Source organism: Rhamphochromis longiceps, linkage group LG3 (genome assembly GCF_057381845.1).
Source record: "Rhamphochromis longiceps isolate RC_006_pf linkage group LG3, R_longiceps_female_GT1.1, whole genome shotgun sequence".
Classification (NCBI taxonomy): Eukaryota; Metazoa; Chordata; class Actinopteri; order Cichliformes; family Cichlidae; genus Rhamphochromis; species Rhamphochromis longiceps.
In genome coordinates, this window is record NC_140559.1 from 19,180,889 (window position 1) to 19,204,744 (window position 23,856).

The 23,856-nt window shown below is 41.6% G+C and overlaps 1 protein-coding gene across 5 annotated transcripts; it reads right to left on the reverse strand.

Moving 5' to 3' along the window:
* Positions 1–288: 288 nt before the first annotated feature.
* On the reverse strand, positions 289–14,617 carry LOC146673292 (uncharacterized). 5 transcript variants are annotated; one of them, XM_085401777.1, is made up of 6 exons: positions 14,332–14,615; positions 13,600–13,740; positions 11,407–11,708; positions 9,168–9,265; positions 4,939–5,030; positions 289–3,355 (listed from the first exon to the last, which is right to left on the reverse strand). In XM_085401777.1, exons 5-6 carry the CDS (start codon positions 4,954–4,956, stop codon positions 2,111–2,113), a joined length of 1,263 nt encoding a protein of 420 aa, XP_085257903.1. In that variant the 5' UTR covers positions 4,957–5,030; positions 9,168–9,265; positions 11,407–11,708; positions 13,600–13,740; positions 14,332–14,615; the 3' UTR covers positions 289–2,110. The 5 variants fall into 5 exon arrangements, with proteins under 5 accessions (XP_085257903.1, XP_085257902.1, XP_085257907.1 ...); XM_085401776.1 differs by lacking the exon at positions 13,600–13,740; XM_085401781.1 differs by lacking the exons at positions 9,168–9,265; positions 11,407–11,708; positions 13,600–13,740 and adding an exon at positions 8,398–8,521 and having other exon boundaries at positions 14,332–14,617.
* Positions 14,618–23,856: the final 9,239 nt, after the last annotated feature.

The window sequence follows — 23,856 nt, forward strand, 5'->3', positions numbered from 1 at the left end:
GCCTTTATCCAGGGGATGCTATTAACCCCGATTCTTTTGTCCCCATGATAGAACAGAGGACCTACGATCCGTTGATTCATTGATTACTTTTAAAAAACAGCTAAAAACTTACCTTTTTAAAATTGCTTTTTGTTAACTTTGTTTGTTTTTTGTCTTTTAATCTGTTATATCTGTAAAGCACTTTGTGATGTCTATCTAGAAATGTGCTATATAAATAAAATTTTACTTTACTTACTAGAGAAATCAGACTCATAGCGTGTTAAAACATTTATATTTCTTTTTATTTAATCATCTTCCGGAAGACAGAGACCCCTGCACAGCCCAAACACCAGTTGCAGGATCTCTAACATTAGAATCATAAACTGTGTTATTTTGGTACTTTATACGTCACAGTTTCGATACAAACATTGTTTATATGGCAAAGTTTCTCTATTCTGTCTGGCTTCCTGTATTTATTAATATGCTGTACAGCTCTACACTTCCTGTTTGCAGTCTGGCTGAGCACTTAGTTTATGAGTCAAAAGTGGCCTTGCTTTACAAACCTTCATGATTAAAGTGAATAAAACAATATAATGAGAAAATAAGGATACTAAGGATAATAATTACATGACAATGCGATACCCTGCATTTACGGACTTCCTAAAATCCACAAGGAAGGTGTCCAACTCAGACCTATAAGTCAGCAGCATAAACTCTGCCACTTCAAATCTCCCATTTTTAAGTAAGATCATTGAAAAAGCAGTTTCTCAACAGCTCAGTTACTTCTTAAAACAGAATAATTGCTACAATGCCTTCCAGTCAGGTTTTAGACAGAACCACAGCACTGAAACTGCTCTGACCAAAGTGTTTAATGACATATGTCTGAATACAGACAGTGGAAAAATGTCAGTCTTAGTTTTACTGGATCTCAGTGCAGCATTTGATACAGTTGACCACAACATATTACTCAAACGACTGGAGAACTGGACAGGTCTTTCAGGAACTGTACTAAACTGGTTCAAAACATACTTAGAAAACAGGAAATACTTTGTATCAATAGGTAACTTCACATCTGAGCAGACAAGTATCACATGTGGAGTTCCCCAAGGTTCCATCTTGGGACCCCTTCTGTTTAACATTTACATGCTCTCACTGGCACAGATTATAAAGAACAACAAAATAAACTACCACAGCTATGCAGATGACACACACATATATATCACAATGTCACCAGGAGACAGAGGCCCTGTACAGGCTCTTGGTAAATGCATTGAGGAAATTAATGACTGGTTGTGCCACAATTTTCTCCAGCTAAACAAAAACAAAACTGAGGTAATAGTCTTTGGCACCAAAGAAAAACGATTACAGGTCACCAGAGAACTTCAATCTATACACCTAAAAACCACAAACCAGGCGAGAAATTTGGGTGTAATGATGGATGCAGACCTAAACTTAGAAAAACACATTAAGACAATAACAAAGTCAGCTTACTATCACCTCAAGAATATATCAAGGATAAAAGATCTGATGTCTCACCAGGACCTGGAAAAACTAGTCCATGCATTCATCTTTAGTAGGCTTGATTACTTGTATGGTGTCTCTACTGTGTGGATTTGCTTATTCTTGTTCTTTAAGCTCATGTGCAGTGGTGACGGATGACCCACACTGGTCACAGATGTGCTTTTTGAACACACTGTGGAATAGTTCATGTATTTTTAATGCACTTGGTGTGTGGAAACCTCTCCCACATTCTTTGCAGTAGTTCATTTTGTCTCCAGTGTGTCTACGTTGATGTGGTTTTAGGTCCCGTTGATGATTGGAGGTTTTTCCACAAAAGTAACAGAGAAACGTTTTCCCACCACCACAGTGACAATAGGGTTGAGAACTGGATCCATCTGTGTTGCTCTGCTTCTAAACAATGACAGCGTAAGTGATCTCTACCAATGTCCAATTACGTTTTACTGTTTACATTAAAACACTCAGCATACCGAGCGAAAATGATTCTTCATTTTCCAAAACAGTTCATTCAGAATAACTCCATAGGTTTACTGATCAGACTTGTTCCAAACAATCAGGTTAAAATTACAAGATAAAAAATCAATACTTCCTCACAGTAACTGCACTTGTAGAGTTACTTTCTGGTGTGGATCTGTTGATGTTTTTTCAGGTAATGTGGAGATTTAAAAGTCTTCTCACACCGGTCACATTTATAAGGTCTCTCCTCAGTGTGGGTAAACATGTGTATTTGTAATTGTGCATCGGTTGTAAACAGTTTCCCACACTGATCACAGTAGGAAAGATCATTTCCAGTGTGAATGCGTAGGTGAATATTTCGGTACTTTTTTTCACTGAAAGTTTTTCCACAAAAGTCGCAGCTGTACGCCTTAATTCCAGAGTGGGTAACTAGATGCTTCTGTAAGTTTCGACTTTGACCAAAAGCTTTACCACACAAGTCACAGCTGTAAGGTTTAACTCCACTGTGGATGAGTTGGTGTTTTTTTAAGTCTCCAGCCCAGGCAAAAGACTTTCCACACAAGTCACAGCTGTAAGATTTAACTCCACTGTGGATGACTTGGTGTTTTTTTAAGCCTTCAGCCCGGGTAAAAGACTTTCCGCAAAAGTCGCAGCTGTAAGATTTAACTCCACTGTGGACGACATGGTGTTTTTTTAAATCACCAGCCTGGGTAAAAGACTTTCCACACAAGTCACAGCTGTAAGATTTAACTCCACTGTGGATGAGTTGGTGTGTTTTTAAGTTTCTTTCCCGGGTAAACCACTTTCCACACAAGTCGCAGCTGTAAGGTTTAACTCCACTGTGGATGAGTTGGTGACTTTTTAAGGATCCAGCCTGGGTAAAAGACTTTCCACACAAGTCGCAGCTGTAAGGTTTAACTCCACTGTGGATGAGTTGGTGTATTTTTATGGATCCAGCCTGGGTAAAAGACTTTCCACACAACTCACAGCTGTAAGGTTTAAATCCACTGTGGATGATTCTGTGGATTTTTAAGTTTCCAGCCTGCAGAAAAGATTTTCCACACAAGTCACAGCTGTAAGGTTTAAATCCACTGTGGATGCCTTGGTGTGTTTTTAAGTTTTGAGCCAGAGTAAAAGACTTTCCACACAAGTCACAGTTGTAAGGTTTAAATCCACTGTGGATGATTCTGTGTTTTTTTAAGTGTGCAGCCTGCACAAAAGATTTTCCACACAAGTCACAGCTGTAAGGTTTAACTCCACTGTGGATGACTTGGTGAGTTTTTAAGCTTCCAGCCTGGGTAAAAGACTTTCCACAAAAGTCACAGCTGTAGGTTTTCTCTCCCTTTCTTCTGTGAGGTTTGTCGGCCTCCTGAGAGCGCTGACTTCTTGCTCCATGTTGGTCCTGCAGTGAAAGAGATACAAACAGAGGCAGTGAGTGAAATGCAGTCCTGGGGCCCGTTCTTCGTACGTCACTTACTACATCCAAGATCAAATGACACATCCAAGACCAAATCATCGCGCTAACTCTGAGCTCGCTAATCCGGTTCTCCGAACACACCTGCTGTTGACGATTAGTACAGCTGGATGGCTGGCACAGCTGCCCTGGGGCAGACTGACAGAAGCCAGGCTGCCATATCGCGCCATCGGCCCCTCTGGCCAACACCAGTAGGCGGTAGGGTAGATTTATCATATCACACTATATTACCCAATATTATATTACATTATATTATATTATAATATGTTATATTATATCCCCTTTCACATTAGAGCCACAACAGGACCCACTAGAACATGGGAACAAGTAAAAGTGAAATATAAGAATATTCTACAGAATGGTAATATTTATCACTTATATTGCTTTTCGTCTCTTGGAAAGAGACCCTGAAATAATCTGTTTGTTTGTTCATAACAGCAACCAAGAAAAGGGCAGAGCAAAAAAAGACAGGTGGTGGTCCTGCACCCCCTCGTCAACAAGTTGGTTAAGTAAATAATACCCTCACGGGAATATCGATATCTCTCTATGAGCACACTGTCGCGCTGAGCTAAAGGATCCTGTCTATCCCGCAATATACGCTGAATTCTGAGGACTCTCCTCATCAATCTTGCACCTTCCGCAATGGGTTGCTCGCGTAAACGAACAGGACATGGCTGCGACAGACTTCCCAAATCCACCTTCGCTTTTATGGCCGTGGTCTCTCATCTTGATTACACAAAGTAATTTACAATTACTACTCTGAAATATGAATTACATCTGTAATAATCACATACATGTAATAGAATGTTAATAGTACATTTCCCTTTTTTAGGAAATGACCTGTATGTATCTGTGTGACATCAATAAAAGGATCAAGTGCTGCATTATCTTTAGTTACATTGATGTTATTTATTTATGGTGAAACAGTGGTGGAATATCGCTGTTGCTTTCGTATACATGAAGCGGACATACTTGCGTGGCCGCGATCTAATCCTGTTTACATAAAGTAAACCTGCTCCCGAGCAGGTTTACGCTTACGGCTCTGTTGCTATGACAGCAAGTCCCGGATGAGCTTCGGGGAACCGAACTATCCAAGCTCACGCGAAATCGTCAACAATCAAATCCAGCTAACTTACTTAGCGAGGTATGAAGAACGGGCCCCTGGAACAAACTGAAACTCCCTCCATTGGTGGAATCAAACATGTCAACAAACACCTTGTTTGTGTGTTACCATCACCTTCTGGTGATGGTGTCACATTACAATGATGTGGCACAATGAGAGGTACAATTAAAATGACATTAGGAAATATTGATCAGCAGAGAAAATCTTTTATGTCATAAAAATTTTTTGAGTTCAACTGATGATATTGTTGTTTCAATGTGTGTAGATAAAATATGATCTTTGTATTTTCTTGTGACTTCTGTGGTTTCTGATTTTGAATGTAAATTTGGTATATATGGAGGAGCCCAGGATGGAAGCTCTTAACAGAAAACTCTAATACTTTTCTCACCTTTTGTGTTGAAGACATTGTTTCCACTGTAGTGGCTGAGCTGAGTCCAAATGGCTGAAATTGTTCCTCTCCTGCACCACCAGACTCGTCTCCTGTTAATCAGCAAAAAAAGAAGTATATATACACACACATGTACATACACATATATATACACACACACATACACATATATACATATACATACATATATATACATATACATACTAGGGGTGCAACGATATTCGTATCGATATTGAACTGTTCGATACAGTGCTTTCGGTTCGGTACGCATATGTATCGAACAATACAACATTTGTAATTTATTTTATCAATTTTCCTTCTAACGATGCTGTCTGTGTTGAGCGCTCAGTGAATCTGTGTTCGACTACTCCGCCTAGGCTGCACTGTCCAGCGCAGATCCACTGAGCGCTCAACACAGACAGCATAGTCAGAAGGAAGAGCGCAGGGCAAGCTAGCAAGACAGAAGTTAAGCTCTCCTTTTAACATGGACCTCCACCACTCTCATTCAGATCTGGCGTTTGGAATTATTTTGGTTTTCATGTGACGTATGACCCTGAAGGTAAGCGAGTCATGGACTAAAGTAAAACAGTATGTTGGATGTGCCGTGCAATGCTCAATTACATGGGTGGGAACTAGTGTGTTAGCGCAGTTAGCTCGTTAACGTGTTGGCCGTCTAGCCCCATGCACGGGGCGATCGGCGGTAGCTCGTTAACGGAGATTTGCCGTGTTGTGGCGTTAAGGTCATTTCAACGAGATTAACCTGAAAGCACTAGTGGGAACACAACGAATATGACTGCACATTTACGCAGACATCATCCTAGTGCAAAGACAAGTGGAAGCAGACAAAAAAAAGCAAGCATGCTACTAACTTTAGCCGAGTCATTTAGACAGCTGTTAGCACATGATTCTCCTTATGCTGCTGAGAATATAGCCCAGAAAAAGCGGATAGTATAGCTTTTATTTTGGAAAGAGACATTTCTCTGTAATAAACTCTCTTTTCCAAAGATGAGTGATTCCTCAATCAGATACAGGGCTCGCAATATCTCTGCCCTGCCTGTCGGGCTATTGTAGGAAGGAAAAATATATGTCAGTGCTTTTGCATTCTTTCAGAAATGTAGCTGGGTAATTATGTCATTGGCATCGGTGAGCCACTGTCAATATGTGACATATTGAAATCGTGTTTGAATTTGCGCTTGTTTTTTGCTTTCACTTTGCAATCGCGCGAACTGTGTATAGAGAGCGACAGCACTGATCTGTGAGTGATGATAATTTGTGCACCAATTCCTCTGACATCGTCTTATTAATTGTTAGCTTACTATGCAAACATGACAAGTGAAATCTCCCGCAGCTTAAAGATGTGAGAGGTTGATCGCGCAGAGAATCGCTGAGCTTATGTGAGTGCGGCAGGATATACATTTGACTACGATGACCTGGATGATTGAGAACCTTCACAGACAGATATATATTTTAGTTCTGCTGAGCCAAATAAGACAGGTCAGGGTGAAGAAGTGACAGCCAAAGAAAAGCTTACCACAAAACGGAGAAGTTATGACAAATCAGACTATAAGGCAAAAAGAAAGTGCAGCTTTATGGTTTCATGGACAAAAGAATTTCTGTGGCTGCAATATGACGAGCTAAAAAACAACACGCACAAGGGTTAGGGTTAAATTTAAAAACTGTACTTTTGTGTTAAAATATATATTTATAATTTTAATAAATGACAAATTAAAAAAAGCACAAACATTTTTTTTTTGTATCGAAAAAACATCGAACCCTGACACCAAAGTATCAAACCGAACTATGAATTTTGTGTATCGTTGCACCCCTAGTATATGTGTGTGTGTGTGTGTGTATATATATATATATATATATATATACATACATACATACATACATACATACATACATACATACATACATACATACATACACACACACACTAGGGGTGCAACGATACACAAAATTCATAGTTCGGTTTGATACTTTGGTGTCAGGGTTCGATGTTTTTTCGATACAAAAAAAAAATGTTCATGCATTTTTAATTTGTCATTTATTAAAATTATAAATATATATTTTAAACTCAAAAGTACAGTTTTTAAATTTAATGTTGCTGAAACAAAGTAATAAAAAAATAAATCTGATTGAGAAATCCCTCATCTTTGGAAAAGAGAGTTTATTACAGAGAAATGGCTCTTTCCAAAATAAAAGCTATACTATACGCTTCTTCTGGGCTATATTCTCAGCAGCATATTAAACATATCAGGTCCCCATAAGGAGAATCATGTGCTAACGGCTGTCTAAATGACTCGGGTAAAGTTTGTAGCATGCGTGCTTGTTGTTTTTGTCTGCTTTCACTTGTCTTTGCACTAGGATGATGTCGGCGTCAATGTGCAGTCATATTCGTTGTGTTCCCACTAGTGCTGTCAGCGTAAATCTGAAATGACGTTAACGCCACAACAAGGCAAATCTCCGTTAACGAGCTACCGCGGATCGCCCCGTGCGTGGGGCTGGACGGCAAACACGTTAACGAGCAAACTGCACTAACACACTAGCTCCCACCCATGTAATTGAGCATTGCGTGGCAGATCCGACATACTGTTTTACTTTTGTCCATGACGCGCATACCTTCAGAGTCATATGTCACATGAAGACCAAAATAGTTCCAACGTCCAGATCTGAATGAGGGTGGGGAAGGTTCAATTTGCTATGTTGCAACCAATGACTGTATAAAAGATGGACGACGCGACACCGCCTCCTCCCATTGTGCAAAAATGAAGCCAAAATATCCCGTTTGTGGAGGCTGCCATCTTGCAAATTTGGAGCCAGAGTCTGCGCAGTAATGACTTGAGGTGGAGCGACTGTGTAACACTCCCGCCCACACACCCGCTGGACATGACCACAAACACGCCCCCTACACTTTTTACGTAGCACCTGTGGCTCGAGTTTTTTGCTGGTTTACCGCGACTGACGACTCGTTTAATTAAGGTAAATACAACCATGTCACTGTTATAAGAAAAGACACACAGCTTAACATCTTATAGTTCTAAAATCGCTCTGTTGTTAATTCGTTTGCTAGATTAGCCACTAGCATACGCACTGTGTTGGAGGCTTGTTGCTAGCTAGTTAGCGATGCTACACACCTGTTACTCTAATAGTCTGTGTTATTGAAGGATCAGCACTCCTTAGTTTTTTTTAACCATTTTTAGACAGCGATGAGATCATCTGCACACTCTACAGAGGCCCAGAGTTACTGTTAATATCAAAAATATAATGCTGTCCTTTGAGATTTTAACATTTAAGACTGAGTGTAATCGATCTGAAACTGTTTAAATCTCTAGTCTACAGCCTGGTAACATGGAAACTTTAAAAACAGCAGCCGAAGGTTTCAGTAGTGTAGTCTAATGTGTTTTTTTTTTTCATTTAATAATAATCCGTATTATGTATAACAGCTACATTCACCCTGGAGAGAAACTAGTGAGGGAGACCATCAGGACCAAGCTGGGTTTCTGGGTCCAGAGGTTTGGAGAAACTTCTTCCCTTTCTTTCATCACAGCTGTCCTGTGCCAGAAGTCCTGTTGACCCACTGAAAGAGGCTTCATTTAAGAAACACCAGGAACACTGAAGCTCATCGCATTGATCAAGCAAGACTCATGATCTTCACCAGCAGCTCCCTCACAGGGAAACCTTGAGAGCTCCTCTGTAGGCCCGCCCCAGAAGATGGATAAACCCAGCGTTTCATGAACACTGTGATGGAGACCTTTGGTTTGTGTAATGTTATAAATACTCAGATACTCCCCAGAGGCTCCGGACTTTTACATAAAGATATTATATTTAGTCCTGTAGAAAGTTATATATTTAAAAATATATGATCCTCTCTGGTTACTCTGGTATGAATAACTCTGCATCACTTTATGGTAAATAACACACTATGTGCAAAAAACTGTTTGTAGCTCAACAAACAAGTGACGACCTTTGACCTTCATCAGGTTTTATTTAATTGTGTTAGAGAAACTCAAACGTGCTCTTCGTGCAGCTGAGTACATCAAGCGTTTAAAACGGAAGCTGTGCAGGTCTGAGATCAGCAGCTTTGTGAAACACCAAACTGAGGTCCTGTTAATGCTGATATATAGTGACACAGTTACATGAGTGATTAATCCTTTAGGTTTTTTATCTTTAACTTTATCAATAAAACAGCTGCAGCTTTCACTACAGCACATGTGGTACTTTACCTTTGTACTGTTTTGATCAGTTCATTTTGCAGTTAACATGTTGGATGATCTGTCTGCTGTCACTGGGTGGTGCTAAGGTCTGAATCTAAGGGCAGCTCCTGTAATCACAAAGACAACAGAACCATCAAACTCAAATATAAATTTTATCCCTCAAAATTGAAATAAAGCTGATTCTTCTGTCCTCACACACTCAGGATCTGAAGTTGTTCTCTTACATTTTTTCCAGTATTACAGTACACTACAGTACTTTAATCCATAGTTCCTGAGTAATGAGGAGCTTCAAGGTACAAGTAGAGCTGGGCGATATGAGATTTTTTCATATCACGATATGTTTTTTTCATTTCAGGCGATAACGATATCTATCACGATATGAGCCAAATAACTATATTTCTAAGATTTAAATGTGCCGTTGCTCACAAGTAAAATGTGAAATAATCAGCAGCTTGTTTTTATTTAAATATTTGTTTCCCATAATAAGTTCAACAGGGTAGATGTACTTAAGGAACATGAGACTTTTTCAGATAAATAAAGGCAAATATTACAAACTACACAAAAGGCAGCCGCTAAAGCGTTTAAGTTTCAAAATAGAACAAACGAAACAGACTACTAAATTGTCAATTCCACTTAGAAACAAAATATTAATTCTAAAAATAAATCTTAGTCAATTTTGTCTGTTCTTCTGTAAAACAAACTAACTTTTGTCAATATCAAATAAACTGAGAACTAAAAGGAAATTCTCAATCTCTCCTTGTTATATAGCTTAGCTTTTCAAACAGTTTTAACAGTTACTTTAGTCTGACAAAAGCCGAATGACGAATTAGCGCTTCCAGTCAGAGACTGAGGCTACGTCCACACGTATTTTTGAAAACGGAGATTTTCCGTTTTCGTTTTAAAAAATAATCCCGTCCACACATAAAGGCAGAAATGAAGGAAAATGCTGCTATGAACATGCCAAAGCAGCAGGTGGCGCTAGATTCCTAACCGTGCAGAAATGTTGGCCAATCAGAAGTATAGAAGCCTCGGTGGGAAAAAGTAAACAAAGCTGGGGCATAGAAGCAGAACTGAGTCGTATGTGTGGAGGGACAGTAACTGTGTGTATATGTAAGCATTTAAACACTGCAGAGAGTAGAATTAACAGTATTGTAGAAATTCATTTCACCGAAACAATAACGTGGCGCACAGTGTGACGTCAAAAAATGCGCACACCTTTGACGCTGCGTTTTCTCCGTTTTTCTAGTCCACACGTAAATGCAAAAACTGAGTTTTCAAAAATCTTTCAAAAAGTTTTCAGTGACCAAAAACGCTGTTTACGTGTGGACGAAAGGTGCAAACGCATAGAAAAATCTGCGTTTTCAAAAATACCCGGGTACGTGTGGATGTAGCGCATGCACCAGTTTATTGTATTTCCAGACTTGCTTTCGGCACAATTTACAGTGCACGCTACTCTGTTTTTTGTCAGACTTGAAATAGCCGAAATACCTTCACACTACGGAACTTCTATGGCTCTTCCGTTCGACAATCTCTCCGGCATTGGAACCTTCATCTGTTTTCTTTTCGGTAACCTTCGGTCACGCTCGATTGATTTTTCTAGTCGGCACACTCATTTCCTCCATTACCCGGGCGGTACGGTGGCTGGCTGCTTCCCAAACAAACACACATGTGCGGCTTGGCACTTGTGCTGTACGTAACAAGTCACGTGACGTGACGCTGCGGCTGTGATTGGTTCGGCTCTGCGCTACTTAATTTGGATTGGCTGACCTCTTTTTTTTTTTTTTTTTTAAAGAGGACAAGAGCGGCGAGGTCTATCGCGATAGTTTAATTTTTCTATCGAGAAAAAGTTATATCGCGATACATATCGTTATCGTTCTATCGCCCAGCTCTAGGTACAAGCTTTTTTTTTTTTTTTCAAAAAAAGTTACTGTCTTTACAGATGTGGCAAGAAACTGAAAACATGCTGTTGTTTGCACATATTTAATAATCAGCTCTGCACAGGAGCTGAAGCAGGATGCAGCCTGTTGCTTTTACAGTATAATACTTGTAATAAAAGTACAGTAACAGTAATTAGTGACTGAGCAGCCCGGAGCGTTTCTCTTGATTTCTTTAGTCAGGGTAAATTCATTCACCTGCATGGGTTAGCTAAACGAACCCTGACAGCCGAGTCCTCATCTTAGCTAGCTAGGTCTCAGGACCGAGCTAAGGACGGTAATTACGGATTAGCTTACAAACACGTTTAACTTACCGAAAAAGTGCAGCAGGGCCTCGGGTCCTTCTGTCGGGTAGTCCAGTTTACTGAAGAACACCTCAGGCTGTCAGGTTAAAACACTCGGTCGTGTTTTCGTAGCGTAAACGCTGGCCCTCCTCTCAGAGCCTTCGCTCTATCTGCTATTCCCGAACAGAGATACGCAAGTTTCTCCGTGACTGCAGCTGCCAGTCAAAGCTGTAATGATGACGTTTCACCCCAATTTAACATCACCACGGTAGGAATTAGAATCAGACTTATGGGAGAGGAGACCCCTTGGACATCAATCAGCGTGATGAGAACTATTGAAAACAAAAGAAAGAATCTTTGGAAAAAAATTATCTGAGGAGAATAAATTTATTATAGTCTGACCCCAGTCCCATCCGCTAACATGGAGGAGGCGGGGTTTATGACCTATACTGCAGCCAGACACCAGGGGTCGGTAGAGACATTTTGGCTTCGTTTTTGGGGAGCTGTCGTGTCGTCCCATGTTTTATACAGTCTGTCACTACCCGATCCGTACCGGAAACCCGATCGGTGCCCCGCATGCGCGAAAGGTTTCTACTTCCGGTCGTAGCGTTTTACGATAGTTATGGGTCAGAGTATCTGTTAAGATGTTAAGACTCTCCGATCCTTACTGCGCATGTGTAAAGTCTGACCGTACAAATCGGGTCTACCCGATCCGTACCGCGCATGTGCAGATGTTTTCTTCTTCTTCTGTTCGTTTAATGGCAGTTTACTCCCCAGTGTACGAGGATACCGCCACCTGCTGACCGAGCGAAAAAACCCTATCATAAACTGAATTATCGTCATTACAAACGTGTGTTAAATCTGATTTAGCGATAGTCGAGTGTGTTTATGCTTGTCTGTGAGGAGAGAATTGTTGGAATAGTGATGATGATGTGCGCTATCACTGTCAATTGTCAGTAAACACTTCATCTGGCTGATGAATCTACACGTGAGATATTACAAAGTCTGCATTATTAACTCTGTAATTAGGCGCCATTCTTCTTATTTTACGGCGCTGTTGCTCAATCGGGGGACGCTCTCTGTTGAGGAGAAAAGCATGAATTTCTTTGTATACGGATTATCCATTGTTTAAATGTCCCGGGCAGTCGAAAAGAAGGCAGAGCTGTTGAGAAATGCTAGGAGCTAACTGGGCGCTAACCGCATCATTCAAATATATTGAATGTCGCAAAGAGAGGAAGTGACGTAAGATTTGCGCATGCGGGGTACCGATTAGTGATGGGATTTCCGGCTCTTTTTAGAGATCCGGATCTTTCGGTTTGGCTCACTACAAAGAGCCGGGTCTTTCGGCTCCGAACCGGCTCTTCAGGTTGTTTTGTTGCTTTAATTTATTTATTATTAACAATAATATAAAATTATGCACAAAAGGAATTACTAACGTAAAAAAAAGTGGTTTTATTTATATATGTTTATATATAAATATATGCGGTGGCCCCTAGAGACAAAACACGTACAAACTCCAAAACACATTTCTAGCATGAACTGAACTTCCAAAGCAGAGCTACTAGATCACTTAAATTACACAATTGAAAGCATGAAAGCATATGTGTATTGCTTGTGTATTTATACACAGGTACTCATATATATTCAAATAATTTAAAAACAATGTTCATTTACCTGTTACTACCACACACCAAATCCGGTCGTTGGTACTTGCTGGCTTGTGTAGCCACTAGGTAACAAAAGCTCAACACTGCACCTAGCATCCTGGAGCACTTCTGTTGTCTTTTGTACGTGTTTTGAGTTTTTATGTGCTTCGGAGTTTTTACGTGCTTCGGAGTTTGTACGTGTTTTTACGTGTTTTGGAGTTTGTACGTGCTTCAGAGTTCGTACGTGATTTGAAGTTTGTACGTGCTTTGTCTCTAGGGGCCACCGTAAATATACTTTTATTTATTCACTCCACATAAAATGTAATAAATAAATCATATAATACAAAAATCAACTATTCACATTTCAACTTTTAACTAATTAAATTTTCAGCTTTTTCCTTTTACAAATTTAAAGTAAAACAACACAAAACACTGCAAACCACAACACAATTAAATATAAATTAAAATATGAAAACTAAAAGAACATGCACATTCTCTGTCATATGGACCTGCATGAATAAACTTTCTGAATCCTTTATCATCTGCAACTGAAAATAGTTGTGGATGATTACTATACCTTTCTAATGTGACGTTGTTGTCCCTGGCTCTCTTTCTCTCCCTCTGGCTCTGTTCCTGTGCTGAGTGTAACTACCGCCCCTCCCCCCTCTTCCCAGCGTAAAGCACACAGCTCGCGTGCGGAGTGAAGCGAAAAAAAGTGCTAGAGAGAGGTTGAGAGAAAGGAAAAAAAAAAACATGTGACGACTCGCGATAAGGAGCCGGCTCGCGTCGTTCACGTCAAAGAGGCGGTTCTAAGAGCCATTTCGTTCACGAACGACCCATCACTAGTACCGATCGGGTTTCCGGTACGGATCGGGTAGTGACACAGTCATTGGTTGCAACAAGCTTAGCTTCTGTCTTGCTAGCGTGTGCTGCGCTCAGTGGATCGACAGTGCAGCATAGGCGGAGTAGTCGAACTCAGATCCACTGAGCTCTCAACAAGACGAGAAGAGACAGACAGCATTGTCAGAAGAAAAGCTGATTACCCTCCCCCTGGCTCTACCCGTGGCTTCATGTCCTGGGGTGGGGGTTGGCTGTTCTCTTGCCCTGCACTCCATTCTTTTGTTCATATTCCAAGATAATTTTTTCTATATGTACTCTTACCCTCTAGCAACCGCCATATTAGAATATTGCAAGCAATCACAAACGCGACAGTCTCTCTAACTTCAATGTATAGTAAGCAATCTATTATTCTCACTAGAGAAAAACTCAACATAAACTAAAACCACATCAAAGTTAGCTCCGTGCTTACCTTTAGATGAGCTCACAAACGAGAGAACTCTGTGATTAAGCTACAATCCAAGAGACAACGGTGGGCAGATCGATGCAGGTATCGATTGAAAAGTAGGTAGTTGTATATGTTCCTGTAAGTTTACTACTTTACTCCCGTTTCACGAAAAAGCAGCTGTCTCTGCTCGACTCCTCTCCTGCACACGCACTTTGCTCCGCCCCCTTTACCCAGCTCTGCAGCGATTTTTTTGCTGTGCGGCCACGTGACTAAGCTGCGCAACGTAATCACGTGGTGCGTTATTTCAAAATTAGCGCTCCTATGGGATCAGAACATTTGCTGTGTCTGAATTCAGGGGAAGGATGCTCATAAGGACACTACCCACCTAAGTCACAAGGTAATGTCCTTAGACAAACTGGTAGTCAGAAAGTGAGCGGCTGTGGATCGCCCCCTTTTTTCAAGAGCGTCTGGCTGCAACCACCGGGAAGCGTCATATTGCGACTTCCACACTAACCGGAAACACGTGACCTCCACAGTAACCGGAAACACGTAACTTCAGTTAAATCGACTTTGACAGCTAAAACGAAATTGTGTTTTTTTATTATTCATGCAGCTGATAAATAAATTTGGTTCTAAGTGGGTTTTTTTTAACAATATGGGTTTATTAAAAAAATCCATCTCTTCAGCTTGTTTGTGGAAAAAGTGTCCATGTGTTATGTTTTTATTTCTTTGCTACTTTTTCTGCATAAAGGTTTTTTTCATAAATATAAACTAGTCATTACTTTTTACATTTTTAATCCTTCAAACACCTTTTTCTAGTACAATGCACGTGTTTGAAGACAACCTCAAAACTCACCATTTTATATATCAGCAGTGCTACTGTAAATTATTGTACAGTGGTCCCTATATATATGTTCTGGAAACTATATATCCATAAAGTTAATGTCAAACAGGAACTTTTGATATTGCTTTGTAGATGCTGGTGTTGCATGTTGACTGGTTTAAAAAGTCAAGAGTTTTTGTCTGGGATCATTTTCTTATGTGCTACTAAAAAGTTCAAAAATCTCTGTTTTCTTTGTTATACTTAAGGATGACATTGATGCTCGAAGGGAGGCCCTCATCAAAGTGCTCCACATCTGTGTGAAAGACAATTGCAACATCTTGGTGCAGGAGTTCATGGTGAGTGTTTTATGAGTAGATTGTGGCTTTGCAACATTTAAAAATGCATTTAGTTATCCACTTGATCCTCATTGGACTGGTTAGGACCAGTAGTCGTCTTTAATAATTTGAAGTTCACATGAGGCCTGGTAGTGAAGTCAGCCACCGGCCCTTGAGGCCCCACCCCCACCCTGTATTAGGGGTCACATCAGTGTGAAAAAACTTTAAATTTGTCATTCTAGTGAACAAAGGAAAATCCCACCAATATTTACATTAGCTTTTGTTTGAAAAAAAATGACCAACTGACCAACAGCTAACCAAATTGTGAGGCTGAAAGTCTAAATTCTAACATCTTCTGAGTGACATAACCTGGATTTCTGATGTCTTTCTAACAAAAACTAATGTAAAGCATTTTAAATTATTATGTTTTTCACTCTCTCTTAGAAACTCTGTTAGACCATGAATGGCAGCATGGCAGGCCACTCTTTGGCTATAGCTATTTACTATGTTGCTTGCATTGGTTTAGAGAGTTTAAAAAGGAATCTTAAAGAAATGTTTTGTGTTTAACCAGGACTTGACTGTGGCCACTGCACAGATTGAGAAAACCACAATGAACATCTGTCTCCAGAGGATGCGCCAGGCAATGACTTTTATGATGTTGGCATCATCATCGAGGGTATAGTAGTTCTTCAAGATCTGGATAACGTGACAGGGCTGGGGTTTTTTGTTGTTGTTGTTGTTTGTTTTTCCTGTTGCTCTGTACAAGTTCTCTGTTTGTCTGTTTGGCAGCATTTTTCAATTTCTGTTTGTATTTTTCTTTCTTTTACTAGTGAAGAGATGTAGCGTGAACAGTTATACAGTCTAAATATCCCATATGTGGATATGGTATTTTCAGTTTCATTCGGTTGAAGTAAAGAACGTTGAATATTTCTAAGTGTGCTGTTTTGAACCAAGATGTCACAGTATGATCAGTGCTGTAATTTTTGACAGTCACTGTATCAATGTTATTTTTGCGTCTCTTGAATAAAGGTTTTGACCTGCAAGTGCTAAATTCTTTAGTTATTGGGGTAAAATGGGTAATGTTAATAGGAAGGTGTTTGCCAATTCAGTAACCTAATTCAATGTTAATAGAAACTAACATTACCTCAAATTGTTTAGTTATAATTGTTGTTTAACTGAATCTTGATGTCACAGGCCTTAAATAGAATGTTTTGTATTGCTCTTTCCCAAGATGGTTAACTGCAGAGATGGGCAGTAACACGTTACTTGTAACGCGTTACTGTAATCTGATTACTTTTTTCAAGTGTTGGGGGAAAACTCTGTAAAAGACCCAGGAGAAATAAAGACACAATGAGACAAAGTTACTTTCTTTATCAAACGTGTACACGGGTGAGCTGCTAAGAACAACTCACACCATGCACAGTGGCTTGGTAATTTTTATAGGAAAGACAGTGAGAACAGGATAAGAAAATACAAAACAAATAAAATAAACAACTCCATATGTGGCGCTAGTCTCGTCAGCAGAGAGCTGGGAGAAGGCTGTGAGAGATAAAACAATCTAAAACAATATGTCCCAAAACAGTATGTCTTTGCTGAGAAAGTCTAAAAAGATAATTCTAAACTAATCTAACCATAGACAAAAGGGCATGCTTGCACATTTAAAAGAAGGTAAAGAAACATAGAAACATTTTTCCTGTAACATCAAGTAACTAGTAAAGTAAGGGATTACTATTACAAAAACGGTAATTAGATTACCGTTACTTTCCCGTAGGAACGCTGCGTTACTGCGTTACTAAAACCGTAATTTTTTCGCGAGAATGTCTCACGACAGTGACGTAAGCAAGTGCGACGTTCATGACAACAGCTGTGTGCAGATCAACAGTGGATCATATAGCAGTGTGGGAGAGGGTATGAGCGTGCAGCGTTTAAAGTGTGGAAGTACTGACCTTATTTTAAGTTTGATTCCATAAAAAGTGACAAAAACATTAGTGTCCGTTGTGCGTGGGAAGTGTTACGGATTCAAATATTGGGGATGGATACAAGAGGAAAAACCACAATAACAACACTGGTCCGGCTGGGTTGAGTCAAACGATGATTTTAATGATCACACGCGTGGGAGATGGACACTGTACGCAGACAGCATCAGATCTCGAAATGGTGGAGCATTGATCAAACTCTTATAGCCTCTAGTGGCCCCCACCTAATCATAAAAGCCTAAACATTCACATTCTTTCTCTCACACAGCGCCTAAGCTACGACCTTGGCTCCCTGTTTATCTGCTCCTGCTGAGATGGGGCAGAAAACTCCAGCATGTTCTGTTCTCTTCTACTCAGACAAATAAGGCGATGACTTTCTGCAAACAGTATTTCTTATAACTCAGCAGTATAATGCATCATAAAGCAATATCATTCATTCACAATAAATCAGCAGTCTAATGTAATGCAAATCAGTTTAACAAATGCAATAGTTACCACCTTCTTCTAATTCAGGAGAATAATGCAAACTAAAACTACATAATAATTCACAATCTTTAATTAGGGGTATAACATGGCATAAAATAATATTATAATCCCACAGAAGAAAACTTCTTTTTCAGCGAAAAAAAACCCTAAACTTCCGAGCAAGCACTGAGTGCGCTACCACTTAATGGGAAATTCACAGAGAAACTCGCGGATTCTTCCACTGACCGCTGCGGTACACCTGCACCAGGATAAACCTCCGCCTACCCCACTCCTGCTTTACAGGTGAAAATAGAGCAACAGGACCGCTAGTCTTTGACTTTATTTATTTTCTGCTGTGTTTTACTTGCATCTATTTGAAAGACTGAGTGTAAACACAAAAAAAAGATTTTATTTTATGTGCTGGAATGTGCAGGAAATAGGTTTAAATATTAAACAAATTTCTTCCAGTCAGAGAATGTTGCATATAATTAAATTTTTGCTTGATGCATAAAGTTAAAAGGTTAAAACTAATAAAACAAGTTTTAAAAAGAGACTTTTCCATTTGATTACATTTTGTATGATGGATTATGCAGAAAAAGTAGAATTGGGCTGAAAGATCTATCGCTTTATCGTTGTAGTCTCTGCTCGTTAGCACATTTAAAAAGATCTCCATGTCCTCTGCAAACTGAAAAACAAAGAAAAAGAAGTCCCTCTACAAAAAAACACAGCAGATGACAGGCCAGGCAAACATCTATTGACCTGTTTGAATGCCTCCTCCTCATGTGAGCCTTGAAGTTTTTTTGTAAGAAGACTAAGACCACAGTGAGGGCGTTTCATTTCCATGGACTTTCCACAAGCCGCAGTTTCATTTAGCACAGAGGGTAGAGCACATGTATGTTCTACCGAATATTCAGAAAATGGTTTAGATGCTGGAGACAAGACATCGAGAGGGAGACCAGGCTCCACGGAGAGTTCAGCAGGAGCAGTCCTGAATGCTGACATGACAATAATTGACTTGCCATATCCCCACGCTGTATGACTGTCATGTTGCAGACAGGGCAGTGAAAGTACACCGGCATATCATTTTGTCTGTAAGAGAGAAAATAAACAAAGAAAAACAACAACATGTAATTTAAATGTAGTTATATAGGGCTTTGGAGCGTGATGCCACAGGGGTGTGCGTGGAAAGGATTTTGGCCCGATCCACCATTTTGGGGGTCTAGCGCAAGTGAAAAGGGAGCACGACCGGCAAGAGAATAAGGTTGAAAATGGTTTTCATTCTTTCCCAACCTGGAAGCAACATGAGGCAGCTCGTGTATCAATGTTACCAAACGAAGGTGTCTAGCCTGTAATAATGTGAATTATTGTTTGCAAGATGTTTTGTTCCACAATAGATTGTGTTGCTGCACGGACGTTTTAGAGTGTCACACAAGTAAGGATTGTTAGGCTGTATGTTGCTGTTGTACATGGCAGAGGACCAATCTGAGTCACATGACTTGTTAATAAAACTTACTACCCCGTTGGGTAGGAAATAGATATTCTGGAGTCTGTCGTGAATGAGACCAGAATATAACATAGCCTGGATAGCAGCTGTGAGACGAGCTGACGTGCAGTTCTCTTCCATCTCCAAATATCTGTTGGTGCTCCAGACATTTTCATTCCGGTAAGTTCTAAATATGTTCATATCACTCTTTATAGCCTATTAGTTTTATTTTTGATGCGCTCTGAGGTCATAACAAATTAGAACAAACATCCAACTGAGTGATTTTGCAGAACTACCTTCTATTTATAGAGTTGCTAATTATTTGGCATTATTGCAGCAAACCAGCCTATGAAATGTATGAAACATCATGACTGGGTTCCAGCGCTACACAAGGGACCTGCTTCAAACATACCACCATGCCAATCAGATTACTTCTTCCATGTGAGAGTGAAGAGGTGACCCTTCTGGATAAGATGGTGAAGGTTTGCTGCGTTTTGGTGAACAGTGTGGTAATAAAAACAGGGAAAAATGAAACCTGCTCCTGTTAAATATTCTTAAGTATTGTGCTGTTAAAATTGCTGTATTTTTTCAAAAGATACAGTAAATAAAGTAATGATAGTAGTGGGTGATATCATGTAAACACTCATGATTTTGTGTAAACATTTTGTCATTTGTAAACTATAAATGACATGGATTCTACATTGTAACTGATGTGATGTTCTATAAGGTGGCTTCAATAAAAAAAAAAGAGGCAAAAATTAGTTTGTTTCTTTATTCAACTTTTGAACAGTGGTACTCAGTCAGTACATATTCAGTAAATGCAAATTATTTACACGGCAGTGCACTACAGGCATAAATCTAGACCCCTAGATAAAACATTATGGGTCATTCCCCCTGAGTGGATCCGGGGCAGGCGTGGGAGGTTTGGGGTTCGAGGGTGCTTCGCCTCCGTGCTGGGGCTCTGGCTGGGTCTTGGGGGCTTCGGTCCTTGTCGGTGTGTCACCGAGGTTGTGAGCGGGTGGGTGCACGGGGGCTCAGCCCTGGCGCAAGGGGCCTCTTGTGCATCGGACTAACTGGGGGGCTCTTCAACTGGCGGGGAGGTTGTTCCATTCTTGCAGGAGTCCACTCTGCAGGTGGGGGAGAGACATAGGAGAGGTGGAGAATAAACTTAACCTGGGTGTCTGTTGTCTTGTCAAATCAAATCAAATCAAATCACTTTTAATGTCACATCACATGTGCAGGTACATTGGTACAGTACATGTGAGTGAAATTCTTGTGTGCGAGCTTCACAAGCAACAGAGTTGTGCAAAATACAATAATGTAAACAAGCAAAATACAAGAATGGCTACATCTGAACTAATAAATATATGTAGAATATATAATAGTATATGCATTTCTGGATGTGTATACTAAATATTTTTCTACGTGTGTGTGTGTGTGTGTGTGTGTGTACACATATTTTACAAATTAAATAGAGTAAACAATAAATAAAATATATAAAAAATATACAGAGTTGAGACATGTGCAAAACAGTGGCATTACTGTACAGTATGGAGTGCATAATGTTGAAGTTCCAGTAGTGAAGCTGAGTGTCTATGACGTGTTCAGCAGTCTGATGGCCTGATGGAAGAAGCTGTCTCTCAGTCTGCTGGTACGGGACCGGATGCTGCAGAACCTCCTTCCTGATGGAAGTAGTCTGAACAGTTTATGGCTGGGGTGACTGGAGTCCTTGATGATCCTCCCCGCTTTCCTCAGGCAGCGCTTCCTGTAGATGTCTTGGAGGGAGGGAAGCTCACCTCCAATTATTCGTTCAGAGCGCCGCACTACTCGCTGGAGAACTTTGCAGTTGTAGGTGGTGCTGTTGCCATACCAGGTGGTGATGCATCCAGTGAGGATGCTCTCAATGGCACAGTGATAGAAGGTCCTGAGGATGCGGGGGCTCATGCCGAATCTTTTCAGTCTCCTGAGAAAGAAGAGGCGCTGCTGCGCCTTCTTCACTGTTTTGTTTGTGTGTACTGACCACGTAAGATCCTCAGCCAGATGTACACCAAGGAACCGGAAGCTGCTCACTCTCTCCACAGCAGCGCCGTTGATGGTGATGGGGGTGTGTACTTCTCTGCACCTCCGGAAGTCCACTATCAACTCCTTTGTCTTTGCGACGTTGAGGGTGAGATGGTTGTCTTGACACCAGTGGGTCAGGGCGCTGACCTCCTCCCTGTAAGCCGTCTCATCACCATTGGTGATAAGACCCACCACTGTAGTGTCGTCCGCAAACTTCACAATGATGTTGGAGTTGTTAGTGGCCGTGCAGTCGTAGGTGTAGAGTGAGTATAGGAGAGGGCTCAGTACACACCCCTGTGGAGCACCAGTGTTCAGTGTGATGGGGATGAGGTGATGCTGCCCAGTCTGACCACTTGGCGTCTGTCAGACAGGAAGCTAAGGATCCAGCTGCAGAGGGAGCTGCTCAGTCCTAGATCCTGCAGTTTCCTGTCCATGTTCGAGGGAACGATGGTATTGAATGCTGAGCTGTAATCTACAAACAGCATTCTCACATACGTGTCTCTCTTCTCCAGGTGTGACAGGGCAGTATGTAGTGTCAGGGCTATGGCATCATCAGTGGACCTGTTGTGGCGGTATGCGAACTGTAGAGGGTCCAGTGAGTCGGGTAGTGCAGAGCAGATGAAGTCCCTGACCAGCTTCTCGAAGCATTTGCTCACGATGGGGGTCAGGGCTACAGGTCGCCAGTCGTTCAATGAGGAGATGGTGGAGGATTTGGGTACAGGGACGATGGTGGCCATTTTGAAGCAGGCTGGGACTACAGACAGAGAGAGGGAAAGGTTGAAGATGTGCGTGAACACTCCAGCCAGCTGAGCCGCGCATGACTTGAGGACGCGGCCGGGAATCCCATCCGGACCAGTAGCTTTGCGTGCGTACACCTTCCTGAAGCACTTCCGCACATCCTCCTCAAACACAGTGTGCGCACTGACGTCATCCGCGGTGCGCACACTGTCCGGTCTCATGGTGTTCGCTGTGTCGAATCTAGCGTAGAATACGTTTAGATCCTCACACAGAGAGGCCGTGGTCTGCGGTGTGCTGGGTTTCCCTCTAAAGTCTGCGATCGTGTTTAGTCCCTGCCACATACTCCGAGGGTTGTCAAACTGTTGCTCCACCCTGTCCCTGTACTCACGTTTGGCTGCTTTGATCGTCTTCCGGAGTTGGTAATGTGCGTGTTTGTAGTCCGATGTGTTCGCGGAGGCAAAGGCGGTGTTCCGTGCCGCCAGTGCCGCGCGAACATCTCCGTTAATCCAGGGTTTTTGATTTGGGAAGGATTTGACTGTTCTGGATGGGACGACATCTTCCACACATTTCCTGATAAATCCGCAGACTGAGTCTGTGTACTCATCAATGTTCCTAGCAGCCACGTGAAACATTTCCCAGTCCGCGTGATCAAAACAGTCCCGCAGCGCAGACTCCGATTGGTCCGTCCAACAGTGCACCGCCCTCCGGGTTGGAGCTTCCTGTTTCAGCTTCTGCCTGTAGGAGGGCAGGAGCAGAATGGAGCGGTGATCTGATTGGCCGAATGGGGCGCGGGGGAGGGCTTTGTACGCATCCCGGAAAGAGGTGTAGCAGTGGTCGAGAAGCCGGTCTCCACGAGTGTTGAAGTGGATGTGTTGGTGGAGTTTGGGTGAAACTTTCTTCAGGTTTCCCTTATTAAAGTCCCCGGCTGTGATAAACGCTGCCTCTGGGTGTGCGGTTTCCTCGCTGCTGATCGCGCTGTACAGTTCCCTGAGTGCTCGGTCAGTGTCGGCTTGTGGGGGAATGTAAACAGCCGTAATAATCACTGCTGTAAATTCCCTCGGTAGCCAGAATGGCCGGCACTTAATCATCAGGTACTCCAGGTCCAGTGAGCAGAAGGATTTGACCGGGTGCACGTTCGCATAATCACACCAGCTGTTGTTGATCATGAAACATACACCACTGCCTCTGCTTTTCCCAGTAAGATCCTGTGACCTGTCCGCGCGATGCACGGAGAACTCCGGTAGTTGTATTGCGGAGTCCGGTACCTTGTCCGATAGCCAGGTTTCTGTGAGGCAGATCACGCAGCAGTCCCGCATCTCTCACTGGAATGAGATCCGTGCCCAAAGCTCGCACAGCTTGTTCTCCAGAGACTGCACATTAGCCAGTAATAAACTGGGTAACGGTGGTCTGTTAGTGCGCCGTCTCAGTTGAACCAGAACGCCAGATCTTCTCCCTCTGTGTCGGTGTTTGCGGCCTCCAGGGCCAGAGAACAAAGGCGTCTCAGGTGAGATGAATGGGGGGTCTGCGAACGGAGGGTCCGTGTTGCAAAACTTGAACTCCAGAAAGTTATAAGAAAGACCGTCTTTTATGTCCAGTAAGGTTTGTCGGTCGTACACAAGGAGACATGTGCTACTCGTGAAAAAATGAAGGGAAAGTAAAATTAAACAC